The 24,508-nt window shown below is 37.7% G+C and overlaps 1 protein-coding gene across 3 annotated transcripts in view; it reads left to right on the top strand.

Annotated features, from left to right (window-relative positions):
• ARHGAP6 (Rho GTPase activating protein 6) overlaps positions 1-24,508 on the top strand; it is a 640,842-nt gene that overhangs the window by 594,822 nt on the left and 21,512 nt on the right. For all 3 annotated transcript variants that reach the window (XM_027835417.1, XM_027835418.1, XM_027835419.1), the window contains exons 6-9: positions 2,924-2,979; positions 5,976-6,126; positions 7,870-8,018; positions 14,304-14,483. In XM_027835417.1, coding sequence (XP_027691218.1) covers positions 2,924-2,979; positions 5,976-6,126; positions 7,870-8,018; positions 14,304-14,483 — 536 coding nt within the window. The remainder of the gene's footprint in view (positions 1-2,923; positions 2,980-5,975; positions 6,127-7,869; positions 8,019-14,303; positions 14,484-24,508) is intronic.

The following is a 24,508-nucleotide window of genomic DNA, read 5'->3' as shown; positions in this document are numbered from 1 at the left end:
AGTGGTGGCACAGAAATTTGAGAGAGAAAAAGATAACTATGTATGTTTTATATATATATATACGTATATACTTACATTCATATGTAGAAATGAGTGTTATAATTTGCATTTCTTTGGCTGGCTTATGCTTTCTTTGAAGTAAGCCCATTTTCATTATTCTGAGTCAAGAATACTGACTCTGTAGAATATTCCTTATCTTTGGTGCATATCACACTAGAAAAGTAGTCTCTCATAAGAAGCAAAAGAACAAAAGCCTTGGGATATTAACCCAGAACCCAACTAAATTAAAATGGCACAGTCCATGCCAATGCCATGACCTCCACTAAAGTCCTGCTCCATTGTCTCGTCTGTGCTGTGGAGAGAACCTGGGATTCTTAAAGTCTCTTCCAGATCTGGCAGATTCTCCCAAGCTGGAGATGCTGAAGTATGGACCTGCTTATACATGGTGTGTGTCATGCAAAGATCGGCCTTACCAAGTTCAGAGAGCCTCATCATCAGAAAGTTGCTACTGAGCACCTGCTTGAAGTGCAAAGGGTTGGCTCCTTGAATTATAGAAATAATTTCATGGTATAAACAATTTTGTAGGAAATGATGTTTTGCCATAGCTATTTTGACAAGCATACTTAATCAAGTAATGCAATCAAATGAATGACCTCATTTTGAGAATTGTGTCTTAAACTGTGGAAAGAAACCAAGTCAACAGTTAAGGTAGAGCAGGTAAAAACAAGAATCAATACAGTCATAAAGAACTTAGGTTATAAAGTTACAAGACATACATTGCAAATTCTCAAATCTACTTGACCAGTAGCTTGGTTGCTATTCTTGTCAATCAACTCATAAAAAACCAGAGTCTCACTACTCTTACTTATCCTGAGTTCAGATCAGTTGGTCACTCAACAAGATTTATTAAATACTTGCCTATATACCAGGAAGCAGCTATATGGCTCAATGGATAGAGTGCTGGGCCTGGAGTCAGGAAGTAATAATAAATATATAGCACCTACTATGTGTCAGGCACTATGGTAAGTACTTCAGGAAGACCTGAGTTCAAATTTGGCCTCAGACACTCACTAGCTGTGTGACCTTGGGCAAGTCACTTAACCTCTATTTGCTTTAATCCTCTGGAGAAGAAAATGGCAAACCATTCCAATATCTTTGCCAAGAAAACCCCATATAGGGTCATGAAGAGTAAGATATGACTAAATAATGACAACAGTAATAATCCACATACCAGGCACAGACACTAAGTTCTGAAAATACAAAGAAAGGCAAATATCGTCCTTGCCCTCGAGAATCTGAAGTTCTAATGGCAAGAGACAACATGTAATCAATTAAGTACATACAAAAGACATAGAGCAGATAAAGGTAATACAACATAAAGAGAAGGTAATCTCGAGGGAAAGGCACTCCAGTTGAGTGAATCAGGAAAGGCTTCTTCAGAAGGTAGGATTTGAACCGAGTCTTGAAAGAAGCTAGGAAAGCTATGAAATGGAGATGAGAGAGACCATTCCAAGCATGGGCACCTATGAATCCCTGGTCAATCATGATAAAAGTAACTTGGAGCTTCCCATCCATATAAGACTGTTACTTCCTCCCTGTAAAGAAAGTAAAGTAATACCTCATTTACTCAGAGGTCACTTTCTGGCATCCTTAACTAGAACACTGATTCAAATCTAACTTCTATCACTTATTATCCATGTGATTTTGGGTAAATTGCTGGGCCACATTATGCTCATCTGTAAAATGAGAAGATTGGACTAACTGACCTTTGAAGTCCCTTCCAGTACTAGACCAATCCAATATGGGACCCGGGACAAAACAAAACAAAACATAAAGAAAACAAAAAAGGAAGGAGGGAGAGATGTAAGGAGGGAAGGAAAAAGGAAAGGAAGGAAGGAGGGAGAGAAGGAAAGAAAAGGAAAAGGAAACTGAGTAGTTACCATGCATTTTACAAAGTCCATGTGCTAATAGCTCATATACTTTTTTCACAGGAGAGCCCCTGTAGCTCTCACTCAATTCTAATAATTCCATAACCATTTAATAAGCACCTATTTTGTGTAAGTTGAAAATCTGCAGACTACGATCAAGTCAACCTCTTGATACATAATGGACATTTGACCCTGAGCAAGGTATTTAACCTGTCAGTTGCCCAGGAAACTTTCTTAAGACTATAAGTTAGAAAGCAATTGCCAATCTGCATTGATAAAGGGAGTTTGCTCACTGAAAGCATTGAAACCATTGTTCTGGAGTCTAACTTATGGTTAAGACCTTGGTCATTTTATTACTCTACTTTAGCAGGTTAGAAGCAGTCAACTGGAAATTAGAAGTGGGAATTGAATGAATTATTGAATTTAAAATTTTGAAGAGTCCTTAGATACCACCTAACCTATGGCTCTTATTTTTCAAAAGAAGAAACTGAGGCTTAAAAAAAAAAAAAAACAAAGGTTGGCCGATTTTGTCAAGGCTAAGTTAGACTATGGGAGAAACATTTTCTTACGAACAGAAGAAAAAAAGCTAGCTGACCTCCTGACCATGAGGGCCAAGACAAAAACAAAACAAAACAAAACAAAACTGGATAATCATAATGATAATATTGTCATCAAGAAAAGATTCCTTATGCTTTGTGTAAGCATATAAAGAAACAATAAAGCATTTTAGATAGATTTCCATTAAAATTATTAAAAATGTTTAAAGGTTATGATACAGTTCAGTTACCTGGAAAATTGGCTTATGTACCTCCCCAGTTCTGTATGGAAAAATGAGTCATTTCTGAACTTTGGTTGCCTACTTCAGAATCTCCCCACACTGCCATCTATAACTATTGTCAGGCTGATTTTTTTTAAACAGTATTCCTTTGTTTTGTTTTTGTTTGGCTTCCAAGAATATGAAACAGGGTTATTTGCTTTATATGTTATATTTGCAGGTCTCCAGACAGTGGGAATATTCCGAGTTGGGAGCTCAAAAAAAAGAGTAAGGCAGGTAAGAGAAAAAAAAAAACTCTTAAATTCGTTTTCCAGTTGAGTTTAATATCAGTACAACTCAGGTACTTTGTCCAATGTTACTCATCCATTCAACAAGCGTTTGTCAAACAACTACTATGTGTCAAATACTAAGCTAGATAATAAAGAAAAAGCATTTATATAGGGCCTGCACTGTGCCGGATATTGGGCTAAGTACTTTAAAAATATGTATCATTTGAGACTCATAACAGTGCTGGAAAGTAAGTACTATTATTTTCTTTTATCCTCATTTATAGTTGAAGAAACTCAGGCAAACAGGGTTAAGTGACTTGCTCAGGGTCACACAGTGAGTAAGTATCTGAGGCCAGACAACTCAGCTTTTCCTTACTCCAAATCTATGCTGCATCCACTGAACCACCTTGCTGTGGATATAAAGACAAAGATAAATTAGCCTCTTCCTTCAAGGAACTTAAATTTTATCAGGAGAAACAATAGGTATACAGAGAAGTAAATATAAAATACATTCAAACTTTTTTGGGGGTGGGGGGAGAGCTAGCAACTGGGGGAATCAGGAAAGGCCTCATGTTGGAGGTAGTTTAGTAGTAATACCAACAACTTTAGTACCAACCAATAACTTCTATATACTCCTTTCAATTTTACAATGTTTTTTTTCTTTCTCCATGACAACCCTGTGGAGTATATAGTGCAAATCTCATTATCCTCGTTCTACAGATAAGGAAACTCATCTTGTTGCAGCAGCATTCTTGCAAGTAAAGGTGATTGTTGACATGTCTTTTCAGCTGTGAGGCAGTATTTGAGAAATCAGCAGTACCTATCCATGACTTTGTGGTAAAAGGGACACAAACCGTAAGGGGATAGTTCATTTGCTCATTAAAAGGAAATTTCAAATAACACCGTCCTTTTATTTGACCCAAATGGAAAAATAAGGGGTTCCAGCTAGTGTTTAAAAAAAAAAGTCAAATTTAATAAAGCTGAAGAATCTTTGAGCAATCATGGAGAAATCAGGCAAGCTGCCTAAAGGTGAAAGACTAGACAATATTGTAATAATTTTTCAAAAAGGGGGAAAAAGGTAGTTTCTAGAAACTCTAAACCAATGAATTTCACACAGAACCCCAGAACAACCCAACTAAATCTGGCACAAATATGGTGAGCTTCCAGGAAGAGAAGGCTACCAAGCTTCCTAAGGAAGGGTGAACTAAGCCAGGTTGGAAAAATAGAGCAGGTTATAGTTTCCATGTTGATTAGTATAGGGATTGGGCCTGAGAAGAACCCAAGCAAGATAAGGAGAAAAGAAAGAAAGAAAGAAAGAAAGAATGAAAGAAAGAAAGAAAGAAAGAAAGAAAGAAAGAAAGAAAGAATGAAAGAAAGAAAGAAAGAGAGAGAGAGAAAGAAAGGAAAGAGAAGGAAGGAAGGAAAGAAAGAAGAGAAGGAAAGAAAGAGAGAGAGGGAGGGAAGGAAGGAAGGAACAAGGAAGGAAAGAAAAAAGAAAAACAAAGAGAATATAAATTACTCCTATCTCATCATAGTCTTACCAAGCTGCAAAGGCTTCAAGTTTCTATGTGGGGAAGGCTCAATTCAGAGAAGTTTGTCACCAGGTTGACTGTTGGGAGTTAAATTCAGTGGTTTCAATGACCATTTGCTAAGTTATAAATTGGTTGCAATCAGCATCAGTCTCCACACCACTTAAACCACAAATGTCTGGAGGAGAGCAAGCAGGATGGTAGAAAAATTCTATAATATGCCATATGAGAAATGATTGCAAGTTCTGAATCAATTTAATCTAGGAAAGATAGGAAGACATGATAATAATTTTCAAATATATAAAAGACTGTATAGTGGAGGAGTGATTAAATTTATGCTTTTACTCCAGAGGACAGAACCAGGAACAACAGGTAGCAGTTACAGGACATTAATTTTTAGATTAATATTTGGAAGAGATTCCTAACAATTCAAAGAAGTTGGAAATCAGGATTTAGAACTGGAAAGGAACAGAGATTTTCTGGCCATCCTGTCATGGATTTAGAGTTGGAAGAGGCCTTTGAGATCACCTCTTCCAACCTCATCATTTTTACGAGAAAGAAAACTGAGGCCCAAAGAGACTACTTGCCCGTGGTCAGACAGAACAGTCAGTGGCAGAGTCGGACTTCAAACTCAGATCTTTGGATTCCAAATCCAGCAGTCTCTCTGCCATACCATTATTTAAAATATGAGGAAATTAAAGCCCAAGATACTGAACAACTTGCCCTATTCACACAAGCATTCATAGCAGAGCTAGTATTTGAATCCACTTCTAACTCCAATTCCCTTGCTTTTCAAAATGTATTCATTTTTGTTTCACCATGCTGCTGCTTCTCAAATTGTCATCTTTTTCAAGGTTAGGACCAGGATGAAATGTCCCTGGGGTTAATTCTAAGGGACAAGGCTGGACATTACAGTTCAGCAACCCATAGTACAAGCTAAAGTCTGAGCCTAGGACATTTACCTAGCTACTAATATTGCCCTAAAAAATACCTTAAAGGGCTGTAAAGATGCCTCCACCTGCATTGGCTCCAGGTGATTCACTATAGCAACCCTTGACCAAGAGAGAAGTGTCTCTGGTCAATCATTTGCCCACCTCCTGTAGGTATCTGGTTAGCCAGGGGATATTGCTAAAGCTCTTCATAAACTGTTTGCCAGTGGTCTGATCAACCTTGACCTAGATTTAGCTGCGGTCTACAGAAGAATCATTTAGTCATGTCATTGCAGCCTATTAGTGGCATAATGACAGAATATTATGGGATCCCTGGCTACTTGACTTTTTTTATAGGAACTAAAGGGGAATATCAACCACCTGGTCTACATAGTCTTGCCCAAAAAGGGCAAATCTGGGAGTCAAACCAGTGATATCTCCACTCTGGGCATGGCATTTCAAAGGGCCGGCCACCTACCTAATTCTTATAACAGAAGTTCGGAGTGTTATGATACAATTGTCCTTTGCATTCTTGTTTCTTCCAGTTACGTGAGGAATTTGACCGTGGTGTTGATGTTTCATTGGAAGAAGAACACAGTGTCCATGATGTGGCTGCATTGCTCAAAGAATTTTTAAGGGACATGCCAGACCCCCTTCTCACCAGAGAACTCTATACCGCCTTCATCAACACTATCTGTAAGTCCCAGGCCTTGTTTGGGAAAGGATAGAAAAGTACCAGGAAATATATAATGGTCTGACTCCAAATCTCACTGTGTCTTTCTTGATAAAGCGTTTTTGTTTTATTTTGGTTTTTATTGCCACCAATATTCATAGCTCTGCCCATTGAACAACTCTTCTAGGAGACGTTTTTATGATTTCTTAGACTGAATGGGGAAAAACAAACTTGAAGGAAATGTTTAAAACATAATGAAAGTATCTTTGAATGATTCCCAGAAGATTGTTGGATGTAGACGATGCTATCAAGTGACACTAATAGTCTCACCACGAGAGTCTCTACTTTATGTGCCTAGAGGTAAAAAAGTTTCCGTCATTGTTATTAGGAGAAGAGCCACAAAGAGGTGGGTGAATAGAAAGGAAAACATGAGAAGTGAGATTAAAACCCAGTATCTCCTCTTGTAGGAATGTTGTTTCTGGTTTATTTATGAACACCTTTTCAAGGGCTTGGTTGGAGGATAGATGAGAGTTGTGTCAGCTCTTATATTTCTAGTTGCTGCCATAATGCCTCTGTGTTAGGAGCACAGCAGAGGAGATCATGAATTGAAAGAAATGCATGGTTTCTGTGAAGTCTGCCCTGTTGGATGGCATGATAAAAAGATGAACCTCTGATAAATTTCAAAGCCTTCACTGGCACTCAGACAAAAAAAAAAAAAATAAGACTCTGAACATGCAATACCTTATAACACTATAACGAAGTGAGCCATAAAACTCAGGCTAGGTAAAAGTTACTTAAAATCAGTAATGAACCCATTCACAAGCGGTGTATTTGCCTCATGGTGTAATTGGTTTTGGTCTCCCTGTTTCAATGTTCTCTCCACTCCAATCTCTAATACAAACTGTTGCCCAAGTAATTTTCTTGTAAGCACGGTTCTAATCATGTCATTCCTCTACTCTGTCAATGCCAGTGGCTTCTTCTTGTCTCTAGGATCAAATATAAGATCCTGTGTTTATCTCTGAAAGCCCTGCACAACCTCGTCCCAATCTGTCCTTCCAGACTCAGTAGACATCACTCTCCCTCTTGCACTCTTTGATTTAGCCAATTCTCTTTCTTTGTTTCTTACACATGGAACTCCATCTCTCACCTCCCTGCCTTTACACCAGCTGTCCCTCCCAGCTGGAATTCACTCCCTTCATACCTCTACCTCATAGGTCCTCTTTCCTGAAGATGAAGCTTAAACCTCACCTTATATAGGGAGTCTGTTGAGACTAGGTTACTACTTAAGACCCTAGATTACTAGGTCACTGAGATCAATGAACTTTCATTTTAAGTATTTTGATAATTATTTCATTGTAATTAGTTTCCTTTGTAGTCCTATGCATTTTATTTTATGCATTTAAAATATTATTCTGAGGTCAGTAGACTTTGCTAGATTGCCAAAGGGGTCCATGTCACAAAAAGGTAAAGGACCCATATTCTACACAAAGCCTTTCTAATTCCCCCAATAGTGAATATCCTCCTTTACAAACAATCTTATATTTAACAATGTTTTATCTGTATTTATTAACTTCATATTTGTGTTGTAGATATCTTTAGATGTAATTTTGCCTCCCTCCCATTAGAACTTAAACTCCTGGAGGGTAGGAATTGCTTAATTCTTTATTTTTGTATCCTTAGCACTTAGAATAGTGTCCGGCATGTGGCGGATGCCTAATAAATGCTTATTGCCTTTTAGAATTAGCTTGCTTTTTTCTTTCCCTTAGTGTTAGATCCTGAGGAGCAACTGAGCACCTTACAGCTTCTCATCTACCTTCTACCTCCCTGCAATTGTGACACCCTCCACAGATTGCTGCAGTTCCTCTCTACAGTGGCCAGACATGCCGAAGACAATGTTGACAAAGACGGACAAGAGGTATGTGTGTACAATTCGGGCTCTGGGAAAGGTTTAAGGTAGAGGTATGTGTGTACAATGCAGGCTCTGGTAGAGGTTGAAGAATATGAAAAGACAAACATGATGTGAAAATTCACCTGGGGGAGATGACTACCTTTTAGTCCATTCCCTTGGCCATAAAATATGTCTTTCATCTCATGAGATCACAGCTCTAGAGCTAACTAGACCAACTAGAACCCTCATTTTACAGTGAGGAACCTGAAATTCAGGGAAGTTGTGATATGCCCAAGGTCATACAAGTAGTAATAGCAGGTCTACTGAATCCAGAGCCAGTGAATGTTCTTTCTACCGTACCATGCAAACAATGTTATGCTTCTCACTGTTTCTTTGGAAAATTCAAAATCAATCAGTCAGTTGACAAGAATTTATTAAGGATCTACCATGTACTAGTGACAGTACTGAATGCTGGAGACTTTTTACAAAGACAGGAAAAAAAAACAGTCCTTGTTCTCAAGGAGCTCACAATCTAATGGGGGAGAAAACTTACCAATAACTATGTACTATAAACAAGATATGTTAGAAGATAAATTGAAGATAAATTCCCTCAGAGGGAAGGCATAAAGAATAAAGAGGATTGGGAAAGGTATTTTTGCAGCAGATGGGACTTTAGCTGAGACTTTTCAAATTTTTATTTATTTAATTTTTAATTTATGGAATAAAATAAGCATTTCCATAACATAGTATAATTAAAAATGATGATTGCACATGAAACTGCAAATCGATTATGTATAATTTGCTATTCCTTTTAGATACATAGTAAAGGAATCATGTACATTTCTTCCCCCCCCCCCCTTTTTTTTTGGTCCTTCTCCCTCCCACCCTAGAGGTGGCTACTATTAGACACAAATGTGAGTGTGTGTGTGTGTGTGTGTGTGTGTGTGTGTAAAATTGTTCTATATATACTTCTATTTATTAGTTCTTTTTCCAGATGTAGACAGTGTCTTCCTTCATATGTCCTTTGTAGTTAATTTGGGTATTTATAAGAGTCAAGATGACTTATTCACTCAAAGTTACTCTTAAAACAATATTGCTCTTAGCTGAGACTTGAAGGAATCAGAAAGAGGAGATGAGGAGTAAGGGATGGGGTACTATCAGTAAAAATGCCCAGAGTATCATGTTCAAGGAACATGAAGACCAGTGTCACTGAATGACAGAGGATTTGGAAGGAAGGAAGGTGTAAGAAGACTGGAAAAGTAGGAAGACAATGCCAAAACAGAACTTCAGCCAAATCCCCGAAAGTGTTAAAAAAGCCAATCACAAGATTTTATGTTTGAGCCTGGAGGTAATAGGGAATCGCAGGAGTTTATTGAATAGGGAGGTTTACATGACCAGACCTGTTCTTTAGAATATTATCCTCTAAGTTAGGCCACTAAACTGTATACAAGGATCCCTGTGAGCCATACATTGACTAAGAAAACCACATATTAACATTGTCTATGTTCTATCATATTTTTATTTATTTTGTTAAATATTTTCAAATGACATTTTATTCTGTTTCAGATCACACTGTTTTTGATGCCTCTCATGTGATGTGACTGGATGTTTGGCCTTTGAACTATAGATATAATAGAAGTTTTATGTTATTCCACATGACTAGGGCAGGAAGAATCTTGTCTCATTGGACCTATTATTTAATTATTTGACATTTTGCAAATAATGTAGGAGAGGGAGGATGGCACATTAATTCTAAAGTAATGAAAAGTCATCTAGGAAAGCTAGACTAACACCTGCATCTATTACTACTTTTTTGGTATTCCTATTAAAATAATCATCATAAAATACCTAATACCCCTTTGATGTGGACTTTATGAGTATTATTATTATTACTATTTTATAGATTAGGAAACTGAGGCTAAGAAATTGACCTATGATCAAATAGGTAGCAAGTATCTGAGGTAGCATTTGAACCTAATTCTTCTGACATGCAAGTCCATCATTCTTTACACTATGCCATGCTGTTTCTTGACCCCTCCATTAAAGGGAAACAAGTATATTTATATATAACATATATTACATTTTATACATATATAAATGGAGAGAGATGGAGGCTGGTGTGAGAAGTTTGACTAACCTACATGCCTTTCTATTCTTTAATTTCTTACTTTTTAAAAAATGTATTATTGATTTATTTTTAACATTTTTCTTTTTCAATTTTGAGTTTCAGATTCTCTCCCTCCCTCCCACCTTCCCCCACCTACTGAGAAAGCAAATAATATGATATCAATTACACAAGTGAAATCATGTGAAACATTTCCATATTAGCAATATCACCAAAAAAGCAAAAAAAAAAAAAAAAAACAAACAAACCAACTTCAAGAAAGTAAGAAAATTATACTTTAATTTGCACTCAGAGTTCATTAGTTCTCTCTCTGGGGGTGGGTGGCATTTTTTCATCGTGAGTCCTTTGGAATTCTCTTGTATCATCGTATTGATCAGAATAGCCAAGTCTTTCACAGTTGATCACCATTACAACATTGCTGTTACTGTGCACAGTGATCTCCTGGTTCTTCTCACTTTGTTTTGCATAAGTTTATATAGGTTTTGACATATTTTCTGAAACCACCTGTCCCAGTCATTTCTTATAGCGTATTATTCCCTCACAATCATGTGCTACAACTTGTTCAGCCTTTCCCGAATTGATGAGCATCCCCTTAATTTTCAATTCTTTTGCTACCACAAAAAGAGCTGCTTTAAATATTTTTGTACATATAGGTCCTCTTCTTTTTTCTTGGATCTCTTTGGGGTACAGGCCTCATAATGGCATTGCTGGATCAAAGGATATGTGGTTTGATAGCCCTTTGGGCAGAGTTCCAGATTGTTCTCTAGATACTTGCTTTCATGTTCTAGTTCTCCCACTATATGAATCTAGTGTCTAGGGCCTTAGTGTCATCATCTTTAAAATGTGAAGTGTTGAGTTTTTTTAAACTCAAGTCTTCTCTACCTCTAAAAGCCAATGTGCAACTCATGAGAACACAAATATGTATTCCAAGTGGCATAATTTCCTCAAGTGAATAATGTGTGTACATTTCAGGTCTTTCACATAATAATGCTGTCTGCCCTAAATTCTCTCTGCCACTTGCAATGCCTTCTTGCCTTTTTAATTGTTTCTGTCATAAAAATACAAATTGAAATATTTAGGATCCATAATTTTGTGTCACCTTGCTAGTGAAGCTGTGGAACTTAGATAGGTGGAATAGTTATCTATCCTAACAACTATACACTAGTAAAAGCAATTTTATTATTGGATAGATATTTGATCATGGAACCGAAGAACCAAGGGGTGAGATCTCATTTACATTATTGCCTTCTGGGAAATCAGGAGATACTAAAGAATGTGGAACCATTAGGTTAGAAACCTATAAATAGCTTGTAAATAAGAAACCAGCTACCAATGTGGCAGTTCTCTCTACAAGAGCCCTGTTTTCTCTCTCACCTGCAGTGCTTTCTTGCCTTTCTAATTTTTTCCATTGTAAAAATAAACATTGATACATTTAGTAGCCATAATTTTGTGTCCCCAGGTGTATCCTCTACTAGTAGCTCTCTAGAACTTGAAGTGTAGTATTATCCCCCCTTTGTCTATCCCATAGATAGAGGATTCATAGTGAAAAGTAGCTCTGGAAATTTTCTTCAGTAGTACGTTGGAAAGAATGCCAAACTTAGATTTGGAGTCCCAATTTTGCTGCTTATGAGCAATAGGCATATAATTCACATCTCTGAGTTTCAGTTTCCTCGTTGGTAAAAAAAAAACATATATATATGTGTATATAGATATGTATATATATACATATATATATATATATATATATATATACACACACAATAATGGAAAACTACGTGGTACAATGGGTAGAGTGACCAGCCTGAAGTCAGGAAGACTCATCTTCCTGAGTTCAAATCTGGCCTCAGACAGTTATTAGCTGGATGAACCTGGGCAAGTCACTTAACCCTGTTTGCCTCAGTTTCCTCATCTGTAAAATGAGCTAGAGAAAGAAATAGCAAAACCACTTCAGTATCTTTGCCGAGAAAATCCCAAATGTCAAAGTATCAAACATGATTAATCAACAAAAACAAACGTAATAAACAAATAAATAATATATAAAATTGTCTATAAAATAAGTAAATGGTCATGATGATGAACTCATATTTCCATAGTGCTTTAACATTTTGAAATCTGCTTTCCTCAGTACCCCACGAGGGTAGAGAGTACAAATATTATCAGCCCCAATTTATAGAAAAGTTGTCAATGAGGTGAAGGGATTTACCCAGGGTCACATAGCTAGAAATTCTAAATGTCATGACCTGAATTCAGTTCTTTTGATTCCAAAATCAGTGCTCCTTCTATTACCTACATTAGAGGGATGTAAGGGGGAAAAAAAACATTTTGAAAGCTATAAAACATTGTATGGTCATGAACTATCTATGATTGTCTAGGTTGTAATTTCAGTTTCTGGACATTTGATCTGGGATTTCATCAATGTAAGGAACTGCTAGTATAGGACCTGCCTTCACTGATGCAAATGAACAAATTGTAACTTAGGGTCTTAATGAGTTTCCTGGATTGCTGAGTGTTTCAGTGACTTACCTAGGATTTGAATCCAGGTCTTCCTGGCTCCAAGATCAGCCCTCTATCCATTATTATATATTGGTTCTCTGTGTCTTCAACATAGGTAGTGAATTAGGTAATTCAGAACTTTGTAATCCCACTTGGGGTCTGAATTATCCAAATTAGGCATGCAACTGTCAAGCTTCTGATGCACATTGCATTTTGTTTTTTTGCCACAGGCTAAAAAATATATAGGATTAGACTCAGGATTCAATGATAATTATAGGCTTTGAGCAACTTTATTGTCCTAGCTTTACTAAAACAAACAAAAAATACTGCCAAACCACAACACTCACAATACAGTGATCAACAGCTGGATTTTTTTGAGGTTTTACTGGGAATATTTCATACTCCCATTATAGCAAAAGAATATGGATACAAGGGAGCTTATATTTATTGTATGACTATTCTTAGTCTATAAATCCTTTATTTACAAAATCTTTTAAACAGCTATGAAATGAGGAGTTTCTAATTTTACTTTAAAACGTAACACTCAAAAAGCCTTGAAATTATATATTGTGATTTGAGCCTTTATTTGAATTTGTTTTTTTTTCCCATAACCCATAAATTTCAAATGGTAAAAATGTTACTGCTCTTGACACATTTTAAGGAAAGAATACAAAAACAAAAGAAGGTCAGGGTGAGTTGGGAGAAATGGAATAACTGTCAGCATGATTTTCCTTGCAATCTTCATTGCTTACCCAACAGACTACTTGAACTTGGCGTTGGTCCATTTACCTGAAAACAGCCTTACTTTCTAAAAATAAACCAGCCGGAGTACTATCCTGGAAGTGCCAGGCCGGATGCCAGCCCAGTAGTTTGCAGGGCAAGAATAGGGCTCAGTTCAATTTTCATGAGTACCATTCAGGGCCCTTGAGTTTGATATTTTGAACCTAATCCAAGGTTTCCTTGGATTACAAGGACAAATAGAGTTCATTTCAGGAATGAAAGGTATTACCCATCAGTAAATGACAGACTCAGCAATCAGGGAAGAGTTCCTAGGTTTCCAAGTAATCTAGGCCAGTAAAGTATGAACTCTATTAGACTAACAAATATGAAGAATAGTCAAGTCAGGTTTTCTTAACTACAGGCTAGATAGTGGTGTGACACTTTACTTACTGGACATTTTCAGAATTGGTGAGAGAAAAATGGAAATTTATGTATTCTCTTAGTTTCTATTTTGATGAATTTTGCTTGGAAGATGTTAAGGAAATGAAAAATAATAGTACTTAGCAGACATCATGGCATAGTGGAAAACATGCTGGTTTTAAAGTCAGAGAATCTGGATTCAAATCCTGCCTCTGCTTACTCCCTATATAACCTTGAGCAAGTCACTTAACCTCTGGATCTCAGTTGCTTCATCTGAAAAATGGGGATGTGGCTATTGGATTAGATCTCTAAGGCCCCATCTCCACTCTGCATCTCTGCCCTATGATCAATCAATAACTATTTATTAAGTGTCTACTATGTGCCAGGCATTGTGCCAAATGCTATGATGCTCATGCAATCAAACAGGGATTCTGTAGATGATGTAGGGGGAGAAAAATTTAGCAGAAAAGGAGTAGTAGTAATGATTGAGGCACCACTAAGGACTCTAAAAAGCTAATCCATTAACTAATTTATATTTATTGTTGTGGCTCTAGGTCACTGGGAACAAAATGACATCACTTAACTTGGCCACCATATTTGGACCTAACCTGCTGCATAAGCAGAAGTCTTCAGACAAAGAGTTCTCTGTGCAGAGTTCAGCCCGAGCAGAAGAGAGCACAGCTATCATCGCTGTGGTACAAAAGATGATTGAGAGTTATGAAGCTCTTTTCATGGTAGGTGACTCTTCTTTGGCACTCTATTTTTTTTATTTTAATTAATGTATTTTGATTTATCAACAATCACTTCCATAAGCTTTTGAGTTTTAAATTTTTCTCCCCCTCCCTCCCCACCTCCTTTCCTAAGATGGTGAGCTATCTGATATAGCCTATACATATACATTCCTATTAAACATATTTTAACATTAGTGATGTTGTAAGTAAGAATTAGAACCAATAGGAGGAACCACCAGAAAGAGAAAACAAAATGCAACAGAAGAAAAAAAAATAGCAAATAGTATGCTTCAATCTGCATTCAAAATCTAGTTCTTTCTCTTCTAGTTACGCTAGTTCTTTCTTTGTATGTGGATAACATTTTCCATCATGAGGTCTTTGGAGATATCTTAGATCCTTGTATTGCTGAGAATGGTTAAGTCTATTAATATTAGTCATCATACGACGTGGCTATTACTGTGTACAACATTCTCCTGGTTCTGCTCACTTCACTCAGCATCAAACCATATAAGTCTTTCCAGGTTTTTCTGAAGTCAGCCTGCTTATCATTTCTTATAGCACAATAGTAATCCATTACATTCATATACCACAACTTGTTTAGCCATTCCCCAATTGATGGGCATCCTCTCAATTTCCAGTTCTTTGCCACCACAAAAAAGAGCTGCTATAAATATTTTGTACATGTGGGTCCTTTTACCATTTGTATGATCTCTTTGGGATACAGATCTAGAAGTGCTATTGCTGGGTCAAAGGGTATGCACATTTTTATAGCCCTTTGGGCATAGTTCCAAATTGCTCTCCAAAATGGATGGATCATTTCACAACGCCACCAACAATGCATTAGTGTTCCAATTTTCCCACATCTTCTCCAACATTTATCATTTTCCTGTTTTGTCATGCTGGCCAATCTGATAGGTGTGATGTGGTGCCTCAGAGTTGTTTTGATTTGCATTTCTTTAATCAATAGTGATTTAGAGCATTTTTTCATATGACTACAAATGACTTTAATTTCTTCATCTGAAAACTGCCTGTTAATATCCTTTGACCATTTATCAATTGGGGAATGACTTGCATTCTTATAAACTTGACTTAATTCTCTATATATTTTAGAAATGAGGCCCTTATCAGAGACACTGGTTGTAAAAATTCTTTCCCAATTTTCTACTTTTCTTATAATCTTGGTTACATTGGCTTTGTTTGTGCAAAAACTTTTCAATTTAATGTAATCAAAGTTATCCATTTTGCATTTCATTTTTGCTAACTGGTTTTTACCCTTTGCCTCAAGAAAATAAAAAATAGGTCATCTTCCAGCTTCCTTCTGAAAAGGGATGTTGTTGTTGTTGAGTCATTTCAGTTGAGTCCAACTCTCTGTGACCCCATTTGGAGTTTTCTTGGCAAAGACACTTTAGTGGTTTGCCATTTCCTTCTCAGCTCATTTTATAGGTGAGGAAACTGAAGTAGACAGAGTTAAGTGACTTGCCCAGGGTTACATAGCCAGTAAGTATCTGAGGCTGGATTTGAACTCAGGAAGATGAGTCTTCCTGACTCCAGGCTGGCACTTTAACAACTGCATTACCTAGATGCTCCAACTGAATTTAATTGGATAATGAACTCAATTCATAGTCACTCAAGGTATGATGATAAAGTAATGACTTTGCTCTTAAACAAACATGCCAGACCTTTTTCATCCAAGTGCACATAGTCCCCTCAGAGCTTCAGGGAGCTGTATTGCTGCAATTGCTCAAAATGTTTTTGGAACTTCTGTCAGAGCCTATAACACTTTTTTTTTGAACATCCTCTGTTGTAGCAAACCTTTATCTTTAAAGAGGAGATTTAATTTTTTTTAATAGTCAAAAGTCATTTGCATCCAAGGCTGGTGAATCAGCTGTATGATACAGTTTTTGTTCCAAAACATTTCATAGTGTAAACTGTAAAAAATCTCATGGAGAAAAAGGGCTGTCATGAGAGACAACTGTGAAAAGAGCCTTGGCCCTGGAGTCAGAGAACCTAGGTTCAAATCCCAACTCTGATGTTTACTACCATGACACTTGAGGGAAGTCCCCGGGTTCCTTCATCTGAAAAATAAGAACTTTGGACTAGATGACTTTGAGGTCCTCTCTATTTATAATCCTATGGTCATTTTTCTAGATGACCCTACAAAACAAAAATAGGAGCAATAAATTTGGGAGTGTGTTTGTTTGCTCATTTATTCAATAAGCACTTATTAAATACCCATTGTGTAGGCTATGTAGATTTTAGCTGAGACTTGAAGAAAACCAAGGAAGCCAGGAGGCAGAGGTAAGGAGGGAAAAAGATCCTGACATGGGGGGCAGTCAGTGAAAATGTTGGGAGATAGAATGTCTTGTGTGAGGAACAGCAAGGAAACCAGAGTCACTAGATCATGGCCATGCTCTGGGCTCAATGATGCTCTGCTATGCGGATGGCTTGATAAAAGAGGGAAAATTTCCTAATAATAAGAGCTTTCCAAAAGCAGAAAAGACTGCTTCAGAGGGTGGTGGATTCTCCTTCCCTGGAGGTCTCTGAGTCAAGGGTGGATGACCACTTGTGTTTGTTGAATGGGAACCTTCTTCAGATATAGGTTGACCTAGATATTCCTCCCAATGGGGAGATTGTGACTCTGATTATGAATTCTCCTTTTGTGTTGCTCAGACTTTCTAAGAGGGCATCCTCCCAGTCCCTCAGGCTCAAAACCTAGGTGTCATTCTGGACTCCTCACTATCTGTCACTCTCCTCCTCCCACCCCACATCCCCATACCAAAGCTATTGCTATGGCCTATCCATTTCACCTTTACAGTATCTCTCACATATGCCCCCTTCTTTCCTCTGACATTGCTACCACTCTGGTGCAGACCCTCATCACTTCATGTCTTGATTATTTCAATAGTCTGGTGGTGGATATGCCTTCCTCAAGTGTCTCCTCACTGCAGTCCATTCTCCATTCAGTCACTAAAGTGATTTTCTTAAAACACTAGTCTAATCATGTCACCCTACCCCCTCACTCAATAAACACTAGTGGTTTCCTGTTGCTTCCAGGAACAAATACAAAATGCTCTCTTTGTCATTCAAAACCCTTCATAACCTAGCCCCCTTCTACCTTTCCGATGATTTTCTTACACCTTACTTCCTAACACATGCTCTTCAGACCAAGTGAAACTGGCCTCTTGGCTATTTGTACAAACAAGACATTCCAGGTCTTGGCTAATTCTAGTGCTTTCCCTCTTTAAATTATTTCCTATTCATCATGTATATAGCCTGCTTTGTATATATTTGTTTGTATGTTGTCTCCCCATTAGATTGTAAGCTCCTCGAAGGCAAAGACTGTCTTTTGACTCTTTTTTGCATCTTTTTGCATCTTTTAGCTTAGTGATTGGCACATAGTGGGTGCTTAAGAAAGGTTTATTGATTGATTGATCTAAGACATTCAAGGATTTCTGCATAATTGGTACAACTAATTGATTGGATTGAATTCTGGATGAACAATGCTACTAATGTCAAAGAATAAAACCTTTATGGTTTTCATGTGTGTTTTTGATGTGCATATTACCTTGGCTATTGAAAATATTTGTGTCTATTTACTTCAGACTATTAATCAATTTTGCTAGAGTTTGGTCTTTGATTCTCTAGTTACCTCTGTGCCAATTACTGGCATTTTTCATCAAGTGGCTGATAGGATATTGTCAGTAAAATGAATTAGAAATAACACATACATGAACTTCCTTGAGGTACAAAGGCTTTTTGTAAATCACCAGACCAAAATATATATGGACTTTGGAAATTTTCTAGATTAATATAGCCATATAAATCCATCCAAAAATAGCTTCTTTAAATCAAAATTATAGTTTTCAATAGTACCTAACTATCCAGACACACACATTTTTAAGAAAGGAAAATTAGCATTGACTCCATATCTTTCCTGGGCCCCAGTGGACTGAACTGACAGTCCATACATTTAATATCACTGAGCCCTGAGCTTGGCCATGCTCTAGTGACTCTGGCTTTCTTGCTGTTCCTCACACAAGACATTCCATCTCCCAACATTTTCATGGACTGTCTCTCATGCCAGGATCTTTCTCTCTGCCTCCTGGCTTCCCTGGTTTTCTTCAAGTCTCAGCTAAAATCCTCACTTCTGTAAAAAGTCTTTCCCAGTCCTTCTTAACGTTTGTGGCTTTCCTTTGGCATTATCTCCAATTTGTGATGTTTAAAAAGTTCAAGAGACATAGTTTCTGGATAATTAATCATTTTGTTAATAACATAGCATATTACCAAATAAAATGGATCAGCGACACCCTCAAATGCCAAAGAGTGGGCTCACAGTTTGTATGCCCTTAGAAGAGTGTGTGTTCCTGAGGGTGGCAATCAACTCTGATTGATTAACAGTGAGAGAATGAATATTACAAAGAGAGGTGGACCAGTTGTAATGAAGGCTGAGGGAGGGGGGAAATGTGACTTTGATTATCATTTACTTCTCATTTGGAAGGCTTGGGCAATCTCATCAAAGAATTTATCCCCACCCAAACCTGTGCAGAGCACAATGGGCTTCCTCACCTGGGTGGGGTCTGAACAAGAATGAGAAGAAAATTAATCCAGTCTCATTATCAACAAGGTCCTTCAGAGCCTGAAAGGACCTAAAGGCTTCTGAAAAAATCCTGATCCTAATTCAATAATTAATTAGAGAGAGAAATAATCATTTCTCTCCAATTTATCTTGTATATTTTTTGTTTGTATTTAGTTCTGTGCATGTTGTCTCCTCCCTCCATCCTTATTAGACTGTGAGCTCCTTGAGGGCAGGGGATGTTTTTTACCTTTCTTTGCATTCCTAGCACTCAGCACAGTTACTGGAACATAGTAGGTCCTTAACAAATGCTTGGTGACTTGACTTAACTTAAAAAGAGAGAGAGAGAGAAGAGATAAAGACCTTAGCAAGCTGAGGAAAGAAACCAGAGAAATGTGTACAGTGTTGCCCTGTGGCTTCCTCCAAAAGCAACCATCATGGAGCACATTCAGGCTTCTCGCTTGCTGAGAATGGAGGGAAGTAGACATGTTAGAGATACTGGCAGAGAAGAGAAGATGAGGAAGAAGACTATAGAGAGCTGCTATTTGCAGAGGGAAGAAATCAGAAACATAAAGTTGCCTATTATGAGACTCTCAAATGAGAGGAAAAGAGAGGGATATGCTCTACTGTGGCCAATTATATTGCAAGCAAAAAGAAAGGCCTGGCTTTCAAGAACCTGAGCAGACAGATATCCATCCCTCTATTGGAGAGAGAAACAGAATTAGATTCAGAGGATCTGGATTCAAATCCTACTTCTGATGCTTACATGCTGTATGACCTTGGGCAAGTCACAGCTGTTTGGGGTCTTGGGTTCCTCATCAGTAAAATGAAATTGGACTAAATAGCATCTTCAAACTCTAAATCCTTTATGCTATGATTCAGTGACATACATGGGTGAAAGGACTTCCCATGAAGGAACTTGAAAATAAGTCAAGGTATTGACTAAAGTTATCCTCTTCACTTTATCAAGGACCACAATTATTTATTAAGTGCTTACTGTATGCAAGGCACCATGCTAAACATCTTTACCTTGATGATGATGAGTGAATAGCTTAACATGATTTTGTCATGAAATCTGAAAATAAAGAATGAAAAGAAAAAGAAATCTAAGAGATAGAAATTGTTACTTTTACCATCTTTGCAGAAAACATTCCCCTATTAGGTTACCAACACAACTTCTTATTGCAACTAGGCATTCTCTGAAAGTTGATCCCTCCCAAACTTGGATAAACCATATTGACTTTGGCAATGAAATGGGGACCACAGTGAAAGGTGTTACTGCTGTTAACAAGGGCAAATGCACATTAGTCTTGGGAAAAGAACTACAGAGAACCCTTAGTTCATCAGAAGGAATCCACATCATACTATAAAAATGCAGTAGCATATTTTTTCCTACTAGTACTGCTTTCTCAGAGACAGAGGGAGGAAAAAAAAAAAAAAACAAGCCCCACCCTATCCATGCATGATTGCTGGAATGGAGCAGGCAAATGTGGGAAGGCCAGGGTGTTCCCATCAAAGAGCAGCATCTTTCTGAGCTGGGGAAGAGCACCCTGCACATGGGAAATTCCAAAGGAGAATTACTGGGAACAAGGGTTAGATTCTGGGATTAAAGCCTCTGAGCCAAGGTTTGTCTTATATTCTCTCCCTTAGCTAATGCAAATTATATTTTCTTAAGCCTTTTTTGGCAAGCGTCTCTGCTTGCAAAGTCAAGGAGAGAACTGAAGCAATCACCCGGTTAATCTAACCAGAAAATACCCCAACCTAATTGTTGCAGTTATCCGGTTATTTATTCGGATTAATTACTTTTTTGTTTTTTTCTATTTCCCTAAGTGTAAGGATTGGTTCTAATTTAGCATTTCTTTTTAAGTGGTGTCTTAGCTTTGAGGTCTATTTCCAAGGCCATGGAAGGGACTGTTAGTGTCTACATAGTTAAAAAATGAAATAAAATAAAAAACAAAAGGAGAAGGGAGATCCACTATAGGTAAAATCCCATCACAACTGGTACCTTGCAAAGAGACTATTTTGTGGTCTAGCAGATGGTTCATAGAATCAGGACTTTGTTGATTTGATTACAACAGATTGCTTATATCAAAACAAGTGCTTTTTTTCTGGCATCCATCCATTTAATCTCACATTTCTGTAATGAAAGCACTTTGTATGATAGGCAAAGAGAAGAGAAAATTGAGTTCGTTTATACATTACCAAGTTCCAGTCCTGAGGCAGAGACTTAGGAATTGTGGTTAAAGGAAAGATATGTAACCTCTTAGAGTCTTATTACCTGCCTTGTTGTTGTTGTTCAGTCATTTCAGGTGTGTTCTACTCTCTGTGACCCCATTTGGGGTTTTCTTGGCAAAGATACTGGAACGGTTTGCCATTTCCTTCTCCAGCTCATTTTACAGATGAGGAACCTGAGGCAATCAGGTGCAGTGACTTACTCAGGGTCTCACAACTAGTAAGTATCTGAGTCCAGATTTGAGTTCTGGAAGATGAGTCTTCCTGACTCCAGGCTCACCTCTCTATCCACTACACCATGCAGCTGACCAATCTACCTCATATGAGTTATTATTAATGCTTCTTGTGATTATAGATTTAGAGCCGGAAGGGACTTCAGAAGCCGTCAAGGCTAGCTCCCTCCTTTTACAAATAAGGAAACTAAGGCCCAGGCAGATTAAGGTATTTCTCGAGGAGGTCACACAACTAGTAAGAATCTGAGGAGTTATCTGAAGCCAGATTGTTTTGACTCCAAATCCATTGTTCTTTCCACTGCACTTCGCTGCCTCTCAAGATGCTACCTTTCTTTTTCATTCACTTCCTCCTTCAGACGTCTCAAACAGCAACATAAAATCCCTCAAGTGATCCATCCACAACCACACAATCCACAATCCACAATCACACAAAAGGATGCTGCAGATAGAAAAGGAAATAGGGTAGTTCATACATCTCTAGCCCTTCTCTTAGTAGGTACCATCACTTTTTACTAGTCCAAGTCAGTGTAGAGAAGCAAGACAGGAATTCAGTTTTATTTCCATGTCCTGTAGATTGGGAATATGATTTTTAGCATGTTGTGTGGATTAGTCAAGTGCCACCAGAGTTCATAGGGGGATTTTATTCATTTATTATGGCAATTATAAAACCATCCAAAGCATATTCATAGTCAAAATAGAAATGTTGACTTGGATGGAAGGGCCCTAGTAAGAAAGACTGATTGGAAGGTCCTGGGAACTGCCTTCCAAGCAATTCTATTAATGACTTCCTTAGGGCAGTTTAGAATTGCGGTAAACTTCCCACTTCTCTCCTCATCTATGTATTCTGGGAGAGAAGGCTTGGTCATTCAGGGTTTTAATTTGGTCTGAAGGACAAGCTATACTACAGGTATGCCTTCTTAATCCTGATGGTTTTATTCTTTTATCTTTGGAATGTTTGTACTTTCATTCTGAGACAGGACAGGGAAATGAAAATAACTTTTTTTTCTTTAGAGACAGCCCTGCAATTAAAAGAAACATGTTAAAAATCTAGAGAGTGACTCTTAGAGTTAGCCTCTCCATAGAAACATCTAGAAAGAAAATCCCAAATTGTGAAAAAGCCAATTTTATGACTGACAAGCAATGCAGACACATTGAACTGAAAGTACAAACTAAAGTTTTGTGGGAAGGTTTTGTTATTTAAATTAGCTTTCTCATTGATGTGCACTTTCAAGTAAGGTTTTTGAGAACCACATTCATAATGATGATCTTTAATTTTTCTAAATGAAAATTTCTGGTTGGTAAGAATATAAAAAATAGTCATCTTTCAGCTATTTATTATGACATTTATTTCTAGAGTAGCTGTATGGAGGAAACAAACTCTGCAAGATGTACAGGAGTTCTTCCTGATGATCCCAGCCAGGAAGAAGAAAAGTATTTTTCAAATTTCCAGGGATTAAAAGGAAAGGACAATTTTGTTTATACTAAGAGCATGACATTTGTACTACTCACAAATAGAGAAACATCTGGACCAGAGCATGTAACCACAGAACTCCATGAAGAGCTATAAAACTAGGCTATTGTTTCGGTTTTCTCTTTAGTCAAGGGCAAATGAGTGGTTACATACATACATGCATGCATATATACATATATGTCTATAAAGAGACATAGACTTACATAGATATACATATATACATCAATGACAGTATCAATATTGTTATGTATATGTGTAGCACCCACTAATAGAAAATATGGTGTCTTGGTGATGCTGTAGTAGATAGAATGCCAGGCGTGGAGTCAGGAAGACTCATCTTCCTGAGTTCAAATCTGGCTTCAGTCACTAACTAGCTAGGTGACCCTGGGAAAGTCACTTAACCCTGTTTGCTTTAGTTTCCTCATCTGTAAAATGAGCTGGAGAAAGAAATGATAAACTACTCCAGTATCTTTGCCAGGAAAACCCCACAAAGGTTCATGAAAAGTTGGACATGACTGAAAAAAAAATGAACAATAACAGATACAACATACACATTTCTTGTTGGGCATCCATTTTGCTCTGTACTATACTGTACTAGGCACCATGGAAAGTCGTTCTCTGCTCTTGGAGCTTAAACTCAATCCATTTGGAAGAAACAGAGGACAGGAAGAACTGAGAGAAAGAGATCAGAAGATCATAGATCTGGAGCTAGAAGAAATTTCAGAGGCCATTTAGTTCAGCCCTCTCAATTTATAGATGAGGAAACACTGAAGTCCAGAGAGTTGAAGTGCCATGGTTACATAGGTACTAAGTGGAATAGTCAGGATCTGAAACCACTTCCTCTGACCCCAAATCCTTAATGTACCAGGCATTCAAATCCTTAAAGAATAGGAACAATAGAGCAGCGGAAATATATGCATAGCATTCGACCATATATATAACTAGTGTAACTTGTCACAAATTCTGTGGGGGTTTGTTGGAATGATGAGAGTAACTGGAGCCAAGTCATGATGTGAAAGCTTCACAGAGGAATGGCTCTTGGGGGATGTTTTTGAAGAGGGAGGGGTGTGTGTTTTAATGAAGAGGAAATAGAGGGGGTGTTCCAGGTTTGGGAAAAATGGAATGAGCAAATACTCAGAGGCAGGAACAGATGAGTAATGAATGAGGACAATAAGTTGGCTTCCTTAGCTAGCTTTACTAGCTGGAGTATAGCCAGAAAACTGTATTTAAGTTATGGGGGGAGGGGAGGAGGAAAGGAGGAGGACAGAAACAAAAGGAAGAATGATTCAGGAGTGGAGGGAGTGAAACAGTCACTAGATTGGAAAACATAAGACCTCTATTGAAGACCAGGCTCTGCCTTTCAATTGAGTCATTGGCCAGACCAATCTTTTTCTCCTCTCTTGACTTTAATTTCTTCATCTCAGTGAGGTGGGGTGAACGGAAGACCAACTTTGGAGTCACAAAGACCCAAGTTCAAGTCTTGCCTCTGACACTTATTAGCTGTATGGCCATGGGCAAA

The sequence above is a fragment of the Vombatus ursinus genome, unplaced genomic scaffold, assembly GCF_900497805.2.
Source record: "Vombatus ursinus unplaced genomic scaffold, bare-nosed wombat genome assembly UNPS02014814.1, whole genome shotgun sequence".
Lineage (NCBI taxonomy): Eukaryota > Metazoa > Chordata > Mammalia > Diprotodontia > Vombatidae > Vombatus > Vombatus ursinus.
The sequence above is the reverse complement of the archived record's forward strand: the minus strand, read 5'-3'. Positions and strand labels throughout refer to the sequence as shown.